Source organism: Brassica napus, chromosome C5 (assembly GCF_020379485.1).
Source record: "Brassica napus cultivar Da-Ae chromosome C5, Da-Ae, whole genome shotgun sequence".
Taxonomy (NCBI): domain Eukaryota; kingdom Viridiplantae; phylum Streptophyta; class Magnoliopsida; order Brassicales; family Brassicaceae; genus Brassica; species Brassica napus.
Window position 1 is genome coordinate 29,085,594 of NC_063448.1, and position 15,478 is coordinate 29,101,071.

General features: G+C 35.0%; 1 protein-coding gene and 3 long non-coding RNA genes across 11 annotated transcripts; 1 reads left to right on the forward strand and 3 right to left on the reverse strand.

Moving 5' to 3' along the window:
• Nucleotides 1–4,008: 4,008 nt before the first annotated feature.
• Nucleotides 4,009–7,595, reverse strand: LOC106451720. 7 transcript variants are annotated; one of them, XR_002657102.2, is made up of 6 exons: nucleotides 6,828–7,595; nucleotides 6,205–6,697; nucleotides 5,431–5,875; nucleotides 5,023–5,159; nucleotides 4,549–4,915; nucleotides 4,009–4,464 (listed from the first exon to the last, which is right to left on the reverse strand). It is a non-coding gene; the product is annotated as an uncharacterized LOC106451720 (long non-coding RNA). The 7 variants fall into 7 exon arrangements; XR_002657107.2 differs by lacking the exon at nucleotides 6,828–7,595 and having other exon boundaries at nucleotides 6,205–6,352; nucleotides 6,459–6,821; XR_002657106.2 differs by lacking the exon at nucleotides 6,828–7,595 and having other exon boundaries at nucleotides 6,205–6,371; nucleotides 6,459–6,821.
• Nucleotides 7,596–7,785: 190 nt separating this feature from the next.
• Nucleotides 7,786–10,474, reverse strand: LOC125587750. Its single transcript, XR_007324092.1, has 2 exons — nucleotides 8,530–10,474; nucleotides 7,786–8,220 (listed from the first exon to the last, which is right to left on the reverse strand). It is a non-coding gene; the product is annotated as an uncharacterized LOC125587750 (long non-coding RNA).
• Nucleotides 10,433–11,509, forward strand: LOC106451721 (UPF0235 protein C15orf40 homolog). Its single transcript, XM_013893689.3, has 3 exons — nucleotides 10,433–10,697; nucleotides 10,771–10,859; nucleotides 11,018–11,509. Exons 1-3 carry the CDS (start codon nucleotides 10,529–10,531, stop codon nucleotides 11,147–11,149), a joined length of 390 nt encoding a protein of 129 aa, XP_013749143.1. The 5' UTR covers nucleotides 10,433–10,528; the 3' UTR covers nucleotides 11,150–11,509.
• A 701-nt stretch (nucleotides 11,510–12,210) lies between these two features.
• Nucleotides 12,211–13,967, reverse strand: LOC106455041. 2 transcript variants are annotated; one of them, XR_001290121.3, is made up of 3 exons: nucleotides 13,105–13,954; nucleotides 12,856–13,003; nucleotides 12,211–12,772 (listed from the first exon to the last, which is right to left on the reverse strand). It is a non-coding gene; the product is annotated as an uncharacterized LOC106455041 (long non-coding RNA). The 2 variants fall into 2 exon arrangements; XR_007324091.1 differs by having other exon boundaries at nucleotides 12,856–13,967.
• Between the last annotated feature and the right edge of the window lie 1,511 nt (nucleotides 13,968–15,478).

Below are 15,478 nucleotides of genomic sequence, written 5' to 3' on the forward strand. Positions count from 1 at the left end.
AATTAAAATAGTGTACCTTGTATTTTAATTTCACCACCGACTTAGGAAATCAACATTGCAGTGTCTTTAAAATCGCCAGAAAATGCCAATCGGTAAGGAGATTTAAAGCTACATATTAAATAGATGGTGAAAAATAAAAGTGAAATGGATGTAGAACGATAGAGTTTTGTATAATAACTAGAGAGGATGTGTTTCGTAAGTGAAGGGAAAAGAAATAAAATCAGAAGAGAAAGATGATAAACAAGTAGGAGAGATGATGAGAGAGCGGTCTAGTAGAGAATAGGTAGGAGAGATAACTGACACAGCTACATGCATGCTGCAACGAACAGTAAAAGAAGGTGAAATTTCATACAGTTTTACAAAGTTACAGACAAGCTGGAGATGTAGGAGCAGGGAAAAAATCGAAATAGAAATTAGTTTCTAAAAGTGGAGGTAGTCTATTAATTATGATGGCACATGAAGGCAAAGAAGCCAATAATCAATACTTTCAAACTCTTTTACTATCTCTTCTTTCTCATTCCTTACATCAATAAAAGATTTCTTTGCTATCAGTTCTTTGTGCATTTTGTGGTTCTTTTAAAGCTTTTTGACGGCATTGGGGCTGGTTTCATATTTTAAATTCTGTTTTTTTTTGTAAAATATCTTTAGGAGGTGTTATTGGTTTATATATTTTGACTGATTTAGAAATCCATGTAGTATTTATAAATTCAAGTAAAATATACAAATTTTTAAACTTTTTCGGATTAGTATTTACAAATCCAGAGGTTTTCCCTCGGATTTGAGTCTTTGTATTTTTAACAAAAAAATCCAAAAAAATTCATTCAAATCCATTATAAAATCAAATTTATTAGTAAATCCGTACGATTGAATAGCACTTGATATAGAATTTATGAATCATTAAACCAATAACACATAATTTTAATACATATTTGAAAATCATAGAACCAATAACACTAGATTTAGATCGAATAATCAAATCCATTAAAATACAACAACTAATAACCTCCCCCCCCCCCCACTTAGTATACGTTGATATGATTTGTGGGTTATTTCCATGATTTTTCTATGAATGCTTTTTTATTTCAACTATTCTTCTTAATTAACCTTGTATTATTATTCAGTTATTATCATTTTTTGTTAAACAAGTGTATCTTACTTCAATGTTATCTATTTTCTCCATCAAATACTTAATCTCTTGTGCTTTCACCTTTATTTGGCAAGATAAAATCTATATCTTCTATTCGAAATGGAAAATCTCATATTCTCCAGATGAATAAACATATTTTTCCTAGTAAATGTATTACAAGTTCAATTATATTCATTCGTTCTTATGAAATTTTTTAAAATTTAAAAATTAGTAATTTGAGTACCAGCTTTGAAATGGCGTAATCCAATATAATGATATAACTTCTTCTCATAAGTACATCACTCGAGATCTTTGAGATGACAATACAATATAATGATCTAACTGCTCGAAATAGTAACCAGAAAATCCTTGGTAAATATGTATGTGAAATCTTCACTAAGATAAATTTGTAGAACACTTAGATTATCATTCTTCTAAATGTTTTCTGATAACTAATCATAATCGTTCTCTTTAATTTTTGATGTCATTATTGTATGAAAATGGCTTTAGAATGGTGGTACAGTTTTTATTTTTATAGTTATAATACCCCCGTAGTTGTCTATAATTTGCATGTTCGTTATCTTGTTAAAATTTTAGAAAAAACTAGTGGTATAAACACCATAGAAAAGAAAGAGAGTACAATCACCCAAATTATCATATTCCTCTCCATGGAAGCAAAATTTTCATATTATGCATTCCAATCATGTGTATCATCTATAGAAGTTGAGTGCAGTAACAAATAATCTTGTTTAGTTTTTTATAATATTTAGGGTTAGTGTACTTTTGGTTCATTGGTTCTTTTTTGACATAAAAGATTTTTTTTGTTTATTTTGACTTGAGACCAAATCTCTTCACATACAGTTTTCTAAACATATGTACTATACATACATGTACATATGACTTATTGATGTCTTTTTATAAAACAAAAATACTATTATGACTTTCTTTTTTTCATATGAAATCATATTTTATAATTAAGAAAGAGATCAATATTTCTACTTATTATTTTAAATATGATATCTTAAGAACAAACCTATATGATAATTTTAAAATAAATTAAATTAATTTTTTGATATATTTTTTTCGTACTCGGCGCAAAAAATATTTTTGATATATGACTCCCTTCATAATTAGTTTCATTTTCAACTTTATTTTGCACAAAAGCTCAATTATTTTTCTCTGGTTAGAGAATGCTGATGCAGATTTTATCTCTTTTTAAGAGATTTTAACTATTTGTATATTGCTTATTTCTAATTTGACACTAAACTATGTTTATAATTTTGTTTTCACATTCCACATATTTACTGCTACTCATGAAAACATATTACCAAAGTCAATTTTCTTATGTTTTTTTTCTTCCACACATGACATGACTTATTGAAATATTTTCATTTTCACATGTACATGAATTTTTTTCTTTGTCATGTTTAATATTTCATTTACGGATCATTCAAAATCCTTTGTTTATTCAGTTTGGCCACCTTTTCATTTATGAAGATCCTTATATACTTGGAACTAACACAGGAATCATAGTTAATGTGTGCCTTAGACTAATTAGCAATTTGATGTAGTCATTCGGAGACAATCAATTTTTATTGGAGCATTTACAACTAGTCTATAACTTTATCACTAGATTTGGGGTCCATAAATGCAATGAGTTATTGTTTTATTGAGTTACTAGTGGTTTGTCCGCGCTTCGCGCGGAAATTTTACTGTTTGTATAATTTTATTATGAATTTTTGTTGTTATATATTATTACCTCCGTTCCCGAAAGTAAGATGTTTTAGATTTTTTTCTTGTTCCACAAAGATAGATTTTCCATATTGTTAAGGTACTTTTTTATACTTTTGAGGAACATTAATTGAGAATATTTGAATTGATTAAATTTCATTGATGGAAAGTTATTGGAAAGTGTATAATAAAGTAAAAAATAAATTAAATTATAAACATTTATTAAATTCTTAATAAGCGTGCATACTCTATAAAATCTTACTTTCAGGAACAGAGGGAGTATTATTTTTATTGAGAATAGAGTTGCTAATTGTGTTATGCCAAAGAGTTGAATTATATTGTTTAATAACATGTGATTGAATTGTTCATATCATATCATGAAATGTAGTTTAGTTTAGTCAATGATTTATTTATATACTAATAAAAGTAGACAGATAATAATTTTTATTTATTTTTTATGTAAACGGTGTGGCTTCAAATGAAAACAAACATGTACGTGTAGGATAGATGGTGTGATGAGTTGATAAGTAATAAGATGCTTCAAATGAATTTGTTTTCTATTTGATTAAAATATAGCATAGCTTCGTTGCGAACCATTTCTGATGTTTTGCTAGTTATCTTTTGGTCTACAGCAGTGTTTTTAAAAAGAAAACAACAGGTGAGTAAGTGTAGGGTCGATGGTGTGGTGAGTTGATTTTTTTAGAAATGAGAACTCACCTCTTGATTGCGTGAATGTTAATTAGCTTGTCGTAAGTGCTTGCTCATTTGGCGGGCTAACTTGGCCTTACTTTTGGGGATTATTTCCATTGGTGTGCCGATGCTGGTAACTTTGGTGTCATGTAACCATGGCCAGCTTCACACACCGGCTGCGTTGGCGTTACATTTTTTACAAATTTTACAAATCAATTTCATGAAAAACAAAACTTCCAATGTTTAACACACCTTGTTCTTGTTTAGCTATGCAGGATGGAGACGTGTTGTTGTTAGACGATCCCCTCACTACTCTTATATTTCTCTAGCAATGGATTTGTATTTTATAAGCTACTCTGGCTTGTAAAATATTTTTTTATGATTTGTGGGCATGTTTAGTCATTTTATTAATGGGTTGATGATGGCAGACGTATAATGATTTAAATGATGAGATACTTGTGAAAGACTAATGATTCGCTATGATACCTTGTCATTCAATATCACTTCGGTGTTAAATCTAGCTGCCCTTATGAACTGTAAATATTGAGGCCACTTCGCTCATGAAAAAGTACTAAAACATGAGGCAAAAAACTGCACAACAATGAATGAATAACTCATTCGGCTAGCAATCATTAGCTGAGCATACTTGTACTTACTGAAACGTCAAACATAACCACCTGAAAGAAAATGTGCGAATGCTCTTCCTCGTGAGACTTCTCCATCGACATTAAAGGCATGTTTTGCACACCGTTCACTTTCCTTCAAGAAATGGAGTACGAAAAGATAAACACAACGACACTCTGGAGATAAGGTTCTAGCAGTAAGCAGAAAAAGAGAAGAGGTGTTGTTGGAGAGAGTGGAAAGTTAAAAAGCAGGCATCAACGTTTTGTAGTGTTGGACCAACATGTACTGGATACCTACATACCAACAAAATTAAAGATCACAAGTCCATTCATATATAACAACCTCAAGCCCCAAGAAAAGGTTCGCATGAAACATACCATGGCAGTGACTAAACGCACCATCCAATACAACTGGTTAGTTCATGCGCTGTAAGTTTTGATAGCTCTATTGAAAAGTGGGACGCAGTCCCGTCGTGCTTAAGGCCTCGATTTGTTTTAAAAAAAAAATCGGATTAAGATAAAACTTGGAAGAACTGGTACGATCACTGAAATGGCTAGACTGGTAAGTTTTTAGGATGTGCGAACAGATTCCATCATCTTGATTGACAGTTGTGATGAACTCATTAATGAAAGGGTGGGAGCTTAAACCCAACAATCCAGATTTTGCAAGCAAATGGCAGATGATCTCTGGATCAGAGGGATCGAATTTCACACCTTGAGGCAAGCCTGGCCAGTCATCAACTTCCTGGAAAAAGTACAAAACTCGTGTTGACAAATACATTGTACACATAAATGTAACATCAAGAGAATTGACATGAAAATAAAGTGAAGAAATAGCAAACCGTACGTAACTGTTGTCAATGACGTGATGACAGTTGGGACAAAGTTTTGTAGGATTGCCGTTCCACACGACTTGGTGCGGGTCATTCTGACTCGATGCACTCGTTATTTTGGTTGCAGTGCTGTTACTATAAACCAGCCATGATCGTCTGCAAGAAAAAGACAGTAATTCATAGTCACAACTATGGGGGAAATTATGTTATCAAAACTCATGGTTATAATGAAAGAGCAGAAAATATCTTTATCCCGGGAGTACCATTTCCAATATAGACATAAAAACTAAACTAAATGAGAAACATTAGTCTGCAGAATACTTATGTCTCTAGAACAAAGAGGTTATGGAGTCTGATTCATCACCCCACCGTAACAAACCTTGAATAACTACTTGGAGAAAGTGCAAAGACAGATTAAAGATGAAACCTTTTAGATCTCTCAGGGTCAACGACCCAAAGCTCAGCGAGTTTGTCAGGAACCATGGCTTTCTTAGCCTCTATTGATTACAAAGTCGAAGGGCCATCAACAAAGAGGTGGCGGCCGTGTCTAGGTCTTGAATTCTTAGACTCGGAAAACAGGTTCTCAGACTTAGTAGCAGATGGTCCAGACCAAGATTTTATCTGTAGTGACATAAGCAAAGAATAAAGAGCGTACTTTGATACGAATACTATAAAAACATTGGATCTTAATTTTACAGCTCTTGCTTCTGAATATGTGGGTCTCCAACATAAATACACATAACTCTCTCTTAGTCTGTTTACATGTCCATGCCTTCAGACTCAAGTAGGGTTCAGGGAAAAATAGAGAATCTCTAACTGTTTCGGAAGTATTGTGCAACTCTACTGAAGCTCCACTTGCCATCTGTGCATTCCTATGAATTAGAATACAAAAAGTCTGGTTACAAAAGGAAATGATCATCCGAACAGTTGAGCTGTAGAGATTTTCTCCTAATCGTTGTGCTAGATATGAAAGGACAAGATCTTAAGTTCCAAACCAAATCAGGATGCTGCAAAAGACTTGAAAGTTAACAAATTTTGTATGAAACGAAGTGCTAGATAATAATAAAGCCTTACTATCAGAAACACTAACACACGGCAAGTAACATATGTACAAAGACATCTAGAACCAGAGAAAGAAGCAAAGGTACATAGCATTTAACGGTCAAAAACAATAGGAAAGAAAGAGCAAAATCTCACTTACCAGCATATTTCCATATGGGAGATGTAAAATGAGTATATAGAAAATGATGGAAGCCCATAATGAAGATATTCTGGAGGACAAAGATCCCCCCACTACAGAAGTACACAGCCCGAGTAGTAATAAATTTTAATGGTTAGATATGGTAGTCCTGCTAAAATCACCAGCAACTTAACAAATTTAATTATCATGGAGTGCTCTCCAACATCAAAAGCCATAAATCTTAAAGTAGTAATTGGAATAAGGAACCGGCACACCTTTTTCATCAATGAGAAGCATATCAACATCCATTAGGTCGTCCCCTTTCAGTACATTTCGGGTCTCCTAAAATCGACGCAGTCTGGTCTGAATGGTCTGGCTGCATCCGCATGTCTTAAACTCGCAAAAATAAATAGAGAAGTCGCCATGATCGAGGGTTTTCTGTGAGATAGAACATGAGCTCTGATTTGGAGAATTCGCCATGATCGAAGGATCTCTCGGGAGGTGTGTTTATATACTGAATGAAGACGTTGAAGGTTGAATTAAAACGCCATTGAAGAGGAGTTAGTAGGTATTTGTCATTTCTTGGCATTACTACGAAGCAAAACGTTACCCTTGCAAGTTACAAAAAAAAAAAAAAACGTTACCCTCGACTGTGAAGGGGAAGTGTTGTTTACGCGACGATACATCATCTCCGATGGTAGGTTTAGAAAGGTAAGCAACCTACAAATTTGAAAGTGGGCCCTAACTACATAGTCCAGTTTTGCAATATTTTAGAAAATTTTAAGCAAGTAATAGGCCTGATATGTGCACTTGTTATTCTCACAGCCCATTCAACATAACTCGAGAACAGCTTTTGAAGAATAAAGAGAGGCGTCCAGGTGGCACAAAATGCTCCTCTCTCCATGCTGACGTGGGTTAACGAGGAGAGGAACAAGTCTGTTTTATTGTATAAGATATAAATGAATGCCTAATTTTACATTGTTTTAGACTCAGGATCAATGATAATTGATTTTTTTTTCGTCTGATCATTTTCTTTTCCTAATGTTGGAAAACTAACTCATTAAAATATTAGTCTATAAATCGAGTCTTAATAAATATCCTTTGGATGGCTCTAGGTATTTAATCATATCAAAGATTTATACCCAATAAACATATTCAACCTCATTTGTCGACCCATCTTACAACTATGTGGTGAAGAAACATAATATACATTGCACATAAAAAGAATCTAACAATACATTTTGTCTTGACCCAAAACCAAATATAATTGAGGATATGGTAACTATTAGGGCATCCGCAATGGGAATTCTTAAGCGTGAGTTCTTAGGGAAAAAATAATTAAATAATCAGTGGATCCTATCAAAAGCTAAGGATTCAATCTTTAAAATTTTTAAATAATGACTCTTTCTTAGTGAATCCTTGCACTATTTGCGGTCCCTACGACTACGTGGCGCCCCGTGAATGGTTTTTTTTTTTTTTTTTTTTTTTAAAAAAAAATCCAAAATATCTAAGATTAATCCGAAATGCCTTTGTCACTAAGAACTCCAATGACTCTCACCGTTGCGCATGGTCTTAGTTACTCATTGGTTTGAGGAAAAGTAATTATGTTGCAATCCGTGTATAAACATAATTTAAAAGTTGTTCAACATTTATCATAATGAAAATGAAATAATTGAAAAGACGTGAATTCATCGGGATTGAAAATGAAATAATCGAAATAATTGAAAAGACGTGATAAGCCCACCAGCATCTCTTTGTAACAATGCCAATAAATTTTTTTTTTTTTTTTTGTAATAGGTGAAAACCATATTGTCAATGTATCTTCTGAGAAAACAGCTTTTTGGAAAATTAACCAGATGAAACGTCGCCAGGACTACACCTGTCACCAGGACTACACCGACTTGAAATTCCTTGGCTCCGCTGTAAACAAGTTTGTTGATCAATCCATTTGACACCAAGAACCACTTGCATGCTCCTTTCTCTGTTTCTACCATCCAGTTCAATATAATGCTTTGATAAACTGCCAGATATGAAACACTGAAAGAGATTTAGAAGATTAGTGCGCAGAACGTTATAAATTTTTCTTGTATGGAAAAACTCTAAACTGACAAATTCTGAGCTGAGATAAACAAAGCTAAACCCAAAATCTGAGTTAAATCAAACCTAAAAGATATTTTTAAAATGGTAATCTTCCTTTTGGTTGAACGAACACGTATGAACCAGATGGATAAAAACTGATTGTGAAACATTACAATAGTTAGAGATGATAAGAAGAAGAAGGGTAAGGACATAAAATTTTGATCGAAAAGTAGATCTGAGGTCGAAAGTGAAATCCGAACTACTCACAAGTTTATTATCCGTAACGGAAAATGAGATCCATATTTTCCGAGAAAATCAAAAGTTGAAAATACCACTTTCTCTCTCTATCTCAAGGATTGAAGTGTGTTAAAAAAATGTTTTTTTTAGAAACATACGCGAGATACCTTTAAAAAAAATAATAATGTTGATGCTTTTAGTTTTTTTTCTTCCTGTTTTTTTCATTGATCAGTATTTAATTTGATGCTTCGGATCAAAGATCAAGAAATAAATGGATCATCTCTTTCCGACAACAACTCTGATGTTCTTTCTCTCCCGTGTGAGCTAGCTAGCTCTCTGTCATAAAAAAATCTCTCCTGCTCCACTCGATCTTCTTCCTTCCTTCCGAAAAAACGGAATCTTTGAAAGAGATTTTAACTAAAACAAAACTCGCCCTTTCTCTCTCAACCAAAACTGACCGGCAACTCTGTTTTCCTCCGGTAGCGGTGTCAGAGCCGTTGCCGGTGGCCCCTCTCCCCCTTATCTCGTTTTTTTTTGCCTCTTAAGCTCCTCAAATCTCTTTGTCCGATATGCTAAGACTCTAAGAGTCGATCCACCATCAGATCTTCAGATCCGGGACGCTGGTGATGGCTCTGTCAGGTGGTCGGCTTCCTCCGGAGTGGCGGTGAGGCTAAGGTGGTCAGGATGTGGCGAGGTCGGCTTTTACGGTGGTTTGATTCAGATTGACGTTTTTCCTCTTTGCTCGATCTGGATCTAGCCGGAGCTTGCTGGCGCGTGCTTCTCTGAATCGGCTCCCTTGACACAGATCTGTTCGGATCATTGTCTGTGTGGTGCGGTGGTGTCGGCTCTGTCTCCTCCGCCTTGGTGTCTCGGTGCAGGAGGAGTCTTTCTACTCCGCTCAGTTCGGACTTTGACGGTAGTTTACCTTCAAGGCGTGCGTCGGTCTCGCTTCCTCCGGCAGTGTCGTTTGAAGTATCCGACGGTGCGTGTAAAGTAGCAGGCTTGGTGGCGCGTGGAGTTGTCTGCGCTTTGGCGTCACTTCTTGGTACTTTGCTCCGGTCTTCGCCTTTCAGTTCATGGCCTTGTTTGGTGGTTTCTCTTCTCTGGGAGTGCACGCCCTAGGTGAAGAGCTCTTGGGTATTGTTCTTCATGGTTAGTGTGGCCAACGTCGCACCGTTGGCTACGGTTTTGAGTGAAGAACCTCCCTCTTGTTCTAAGAGGTGGAGTGCGAGGACATTAGTGGTGCTTCGTGAGTCTCCGGAGTCTTCATCTCTGTCCGTGGCGACGCACTTGGAGTGTTGTTCTTCCCATTATCGGAATTTGTCCTTGCAAGCTTCGGTAGTATGCCTTCTTTCTTCTTACTGCAGGTACAGGTACCGCTTCGACGAGAAAAGGCAGCTATAGTTCAACCGGTCTTGTTAGGTGTTGAGTGCTCACGCCATGGCGTCCAGTCCGGTTTTTTCAGGTATGAACTCTCGGGTCTATTCACTCAACTATGCGCTTAGTGTCAGCTGAGATTGCGAGCGTGAGGAGATCATCAAGATCCAGCTAATCTGTTGATGGCATAAGATGAACCGGCAACCAAGGAAACTTGGTGAACGCCACCCTCGAATGCTTTCTATCAACGGTTGAGAACGGGGATTGATAGTCCAAGGATAACTGAACTATTTAGCGGAATGCGCCGGTTTAGAGGTGGTCGAGCAAAGCTAAAGATGTTTAGTCAGATGTAGATCATTTTGTTCAAATCATGTTTGTAATCAAAGTTTGAATTCCCGTTGCCAGTTGAATCTTTTTTTTCTGTATTAAGTTTTGATGTTTAGTTTAATTTCCGTAGTTTTCTTTGTAATTTCTGTCACAACTTGGTATAATATTTAACATTTAACCGAAAAAGAAGAAGAAATAAATGTTATAAAAATAATGATTCCGTCGTCAAATCCAAAGCCCAATGGACCTTCTAAAAAGCCTATGAAATAAAAACACAAGATTCCACCGATTAAGAAAGGAAGCCTCCTTCGCCGGATAAAAAAACATGGCTCCGACGAAGAGAGGAAAGAAGAGCAATTCGGCCGCATCAACGACGGTAAAACCCACCGCCGATAACACTTCGAGCTTTCCGGCATGTTTGCGCCTCCTTACGCCTTCCTCCGTCGCCATCACCATCCACGCGAAGCCTGGTTCCAAATCTGCCTCCATCACCGGTAATTTTGCTTTCTTTTGTGCAAAGCGATTTTGAGACATTTACTGATTTGGTTAACTCGGTTTGGTCTGGAGATGTGAGCGACGAAGCGGTGGGCGTTCAGATCGATGCTCCGGCAAGGGATGGTGAGGCTAACGCTGCACTTCTCGAGTACATGAGCTCTGTAAATCTCTCTCTCGTTTCTTCTTCGCATAAAAAGTTTTCAGCTTTCGTTATATAGCTGAATCATGGATTAGTCACTACTCACATAGTTTAATTTTGTGATGTAATTGTTTGGGGTTTCTCAGTCACGTTCTTATTCTGACATGTTATGTGAAACAGGTGTTGGGGGTGAAAAGAAGACAAGTTTCATTGGGTTCAGGATCCAAGTGTCGAGATAAAGTTTTGATTGTCGAGGATATGACCCAACAAAGAGTCTTCCAAGCTCTGTCCGAAGCATCAAAACCTACTTAAAAGTCTCCCCAAGACTGTAACTTTGTGGAGGAAACGAAGCACTAGAAGTTTAAGTGGTTGATGAAGATTTTTTCAGACTTGTAATAGAGAGATCATTGGTCAGGTATACTATGGTTATATCTTTAGACTATTGCTTGTTATTACCAAGTTGTGTTTAGTCTATACTCCTAATTGATCTGAAGCCATAGAGTGAACTTTTTAACTTGGGATTTAGGATGGCTTCTCTATGTCTTTGTTCATCCTTACTTATCTTTACTTCATTGAAGTGAAAGTTGTGTACATTAGTAGGCTATCTGGTATTTTGTTGAATACAAAGAAAGCTATTAGCTTTAAGAATACTAAAAACGACGTTTTTGGCAATTACCGAGTATGATTACATTTTTATTTGACCAAAACTAAGTCAGTCGAGTACGGAAGAAACCGTATGAACTGGGAATCGTGAGAACGACAAACCTGAAGAATCTTTACTCAACTAAACAATACCTTATATTCTCTGTCACACATCACCAATCTTTTTTTTTTCCTGTAACATCCTATTTACCTGCATTCGGATAATAACCATAGTCATGCTCATTGCTTATATAACATATACTTCTCTCTACCACGTCTATTGCTTTGATTTTAGAGAAGGGGGGCTCAGGGCCAGGGTCAGGTAAAGATTCCCAATTCTGATCTTAGTATCGAAACCCTCTGACCAATGCGTAGATTCATCTGCCCTGCAACCTCCCATTACATATATTTTTCCATAGAGGACGGCCACAACTGCAGTCATTCTACCTAACATCATTGTAGGGGTTTCACGCTAGAAGAAAACCTCCATTGCACGGAGCCGGCATGACGCATGATAGGAGCATAGTATTCTGAACCAACCCTAATGATAAACAATGGTATATCTTCCGGAGAATATGAGAAATAGAAAGGTGTTAGAGATCAGAGAGATTTTCGGGTAGTAGGATGTCGATATGTGGGCTAAGTAGTTCATAGTGATTTAATCTGAAATCGAAGAAAATGATTGACTTGCTTGACAAAAGTGTCTTTCTGCGGTGGTTTACCTTCGGAAATGATAGCAAAATTCTTCTTTTTTTTTTAACACTGGTATTTTATAATGTGAAGTTTAGAAAGAACAAACTGCCTCCCTAACAACACATACCTCATTAACAGAGAATTGGGAGGAATATGTTACCAAAATTAAAAGAAGAAAAAAACAGAAAATAAAGAACACCAGTAGGTGCCCAAACAAAGCATAAACAAAGGAAACATGCTAGAGGCTCGTCAACCAGTCATGGAGACTCCATTGACAGCCTCTGTTCGGATAGTGGATTAGTAGCTAGTGGGGACCCAAGTCGCAAGATAAGATTGGTAGCGATGAACCCGCGTAACGCTGATAGCAATGCTCGTAGCAACACCATTTTTATCGAGAGATATATGCTCTAAACTCTAATCATCAGATGAGCTTAGCTCCTTTCTCCGGCATGAAAGAAGGAAGCTTTATGTAGCATGTTTGCCATCAAAGATCCAAGATTAGGGGACAAACTATTAAAGCATAAACGAACTTTTCAAACAGCTTGGTTCTTCTAATATCCACAGTAGCAGCTTGAGAAGAAACCAGCTGGAGATCCGTATCTATAAGATCAATTCCACCAATTTTGAACTACGATGGCCTAACAGTAGCATTAGTTTGTTAAGCTAAGAAGAAGAAAAAAAACCTGCTTCGAAAAAATTGCGGTAGAAGCAAATCGACACAAACCGTTGCTCCATAAGGATCCGGAAATAATGACAAAACCGTCGCTCCCCCAGGAGCACAACACCTTCACTAGGTAAATCATACAGAGCTGAAGCCAAACCAATTCCACCCTTGTAGTTGATCGAAGAGAAGCCATCATCCAAGAGATTTAAAGAAGCCAGAAGCTAGAAACAAGACAGTTCAAAAAAGAACCACACAATACTGAACTAACCTGTAGCTTGAGAAAAATCAAAGCAGAGTAGCTAAACCCATGGGATCGAAGAGAATCCCTTACCCAAACCGGACTCATTCAAAAGGAGGAATAAAGCGCCGCATAGAACCGCTTCAACCATTGAAGCAAATGGAACAGGAGCGAGGTTGATTGACGACAACGAGGATCCAAAGAGACATGCCTGAGCAAAGCTTCAACAAATCCGATGGAAGAATTAACACCCTAGATCAGAGCCGACTTAGTACTGCACCGCGCACCAGAAAGAAGATCCGGATCTGTTCAAACCAACAAACGCATCACTGGGTCTTCGACGGAAACAAACCATCACTCACCATCTCATAACCGCCGAAACACCTCAGATCGAACAGAAGAACCTACTATAAGACAGTAACTACCCTCTCACGGCACCGACGAGGCTCGCCGGATGCCGGAGAGGGCCAATCGGAAATCTCTTTTTTTTTTCTCTCTCAGGCGGCTGCTAGGGTTAGGGATGCTGCTGATAGCAAAATTCTTGTAGATGAAAGAAACCATTTAAACACACACATACATAAAATAACTTATACATTAAAAGCTACATAAATAAAAAAACATGATAAATTAATAATTTCATCTGTTCCAAACCTGATTCAAAATATGATATAATTCAATAAGGTAATGAGATCATAATTCTTTTTTAGAAAATTTCTTGTAAATATATAATCCCTTTAAAATCATAAATTAATAATTTATATATACATAGTTTATCTAAGTATAAATAAAGTATTTTGTTGTTTTTTAATATTGTCAGTAAATTTTATTTTTACCTTTTCTTGAAATTTCATAATATTTGATATTATTTAATAAAATTATCTCTATAACACACATTTAAATTGTATGATATATATATATATATATCATATATATTAATAATATAATAAAATTGATATGAAAGATAAATTTATAAAATTTAATGAACATAAAAAGTGAAATCAACCATTTTTCTTATCATAAAAATGTATTCCAAAAATAGAATATAAAAAGAAATTTTTATAAATTAATAACTCTATAAATTAATATAATACTATAGTTTCAACATTATTAATTTATTGAGTTTCTACTGTAATTGTAAAAGTAATGTGACATAAATATATACTATTTTCTATATTTTTAAACTAGTTAGTTGAAATCTAATACTTAAAGAAAAATAGCTATAAAATATAACAAATTTGATTGGTAAAAAAAAATTGATGACAAAAATAGTTTAATCAATATATATGTATAAATGAGTCAAATTAAAATGGTGAAATATGCTTGAAATAATTGTTAATTAGTTTATTTTGACTAAAAAAATATTTAGCACAAGAATTTTAATCAATGTATTATGAAAATTTTAAGAATAAATATGTTATACTATATACATCATCTAGAATTAAATAATATATTACTTGTAATTCTAACTTTCTAGAGACTTTTAACTAAAAGGAGAAAATCAAATAAAAATTTATATTGATGCATTTTTTATATTTAACATTTTGTATTAATATCATGCATATACTATTCAGTGTATGACCAATAAAAAAATAAATAAAATCGGGGAAATATATATTAATTTTAACAGAAAATAATATATATTATAGTTTTAAAATATGTTGTAAATATAATACTCTTACCTATTGATTAACATATTCTCAAATAATAAATAAACCATGTGTTGTGCCCGCATATACAGGCATAACCATCTTAAAAAATTTAGACATACATTATTTATTTGAAATCATCACATATTTCTATTATATTGCCTCCAACTATACGTTAGGTGAAATCTCCCAAAAATCTTCATCAATGACGTTAATTTTAGGGGTTCTTTCAAAAATGACTCAAAATTTCAAGTCAACCCTAAAAATAACCTATGCTTTTTTTGAAACTTTGTTTTGTCCTATTCACCCTAGAAGTTCTAGTTATTCACGAAAATGTCATTGCTTTTTTTTTTCGAAAATAATGCTTTTACCTTACCATCCTTATCTTCCACCAAATATTTACAACTTTGCCATTGACATCAATACGTCAACCACCATGAACTACCAAATTGAGAGTGTTAATGCCCTAAAGTTTCGATTTTTTTCTCATCCTTTCTCATTTCCTATCCACACAAACCACATATCTTACACTTTCTCTCAAAATTCATAAAAAAAACTGAAGATTTTGATTACAAATTATGTAAGATTCATAAGCTCAAAATTCTTGGTGATTAACGAGTAGGTAGCTGTTGTGGTGAAGTTCTGGGTGATTGGAGAAACCACGCAAGTTATCTCACGAGTTCAAGGCATGAAATCGCGAACTACATTTTATTTTTCAGATCTGTTCGACGAAGAAGACTTCTTTAGAAGTCTTCTGG

What these genes read in the sequence shown, in the direction of transcription:
- LOC106451721 (XM_013893689.3), top strand. Translation starts at nt 10,529, where the DNA reads ATGGCTCCGACGAAGAGAGGAAAGAAGAGCAATTCGGCCGCATCAACG. An exon ending in CAAATCTGCCTCCATCACCG is followed by an intron (nt 10,698 to 10,770) that starts GTAATTTTGCTT and finishes TTTGGTCTGGAG; the next exon opens with ATGTGAGCGACGAAGCGGTG. An exon ending in TTCTCGAGTACATGAGCTCT is followed by an intron (nt 10,860 to 11,017) that starts GTAAATCTCTCT and finishes TATGTGAAACAG; the next exon opens with GTGTTGGGGGTGAAAAGAAG.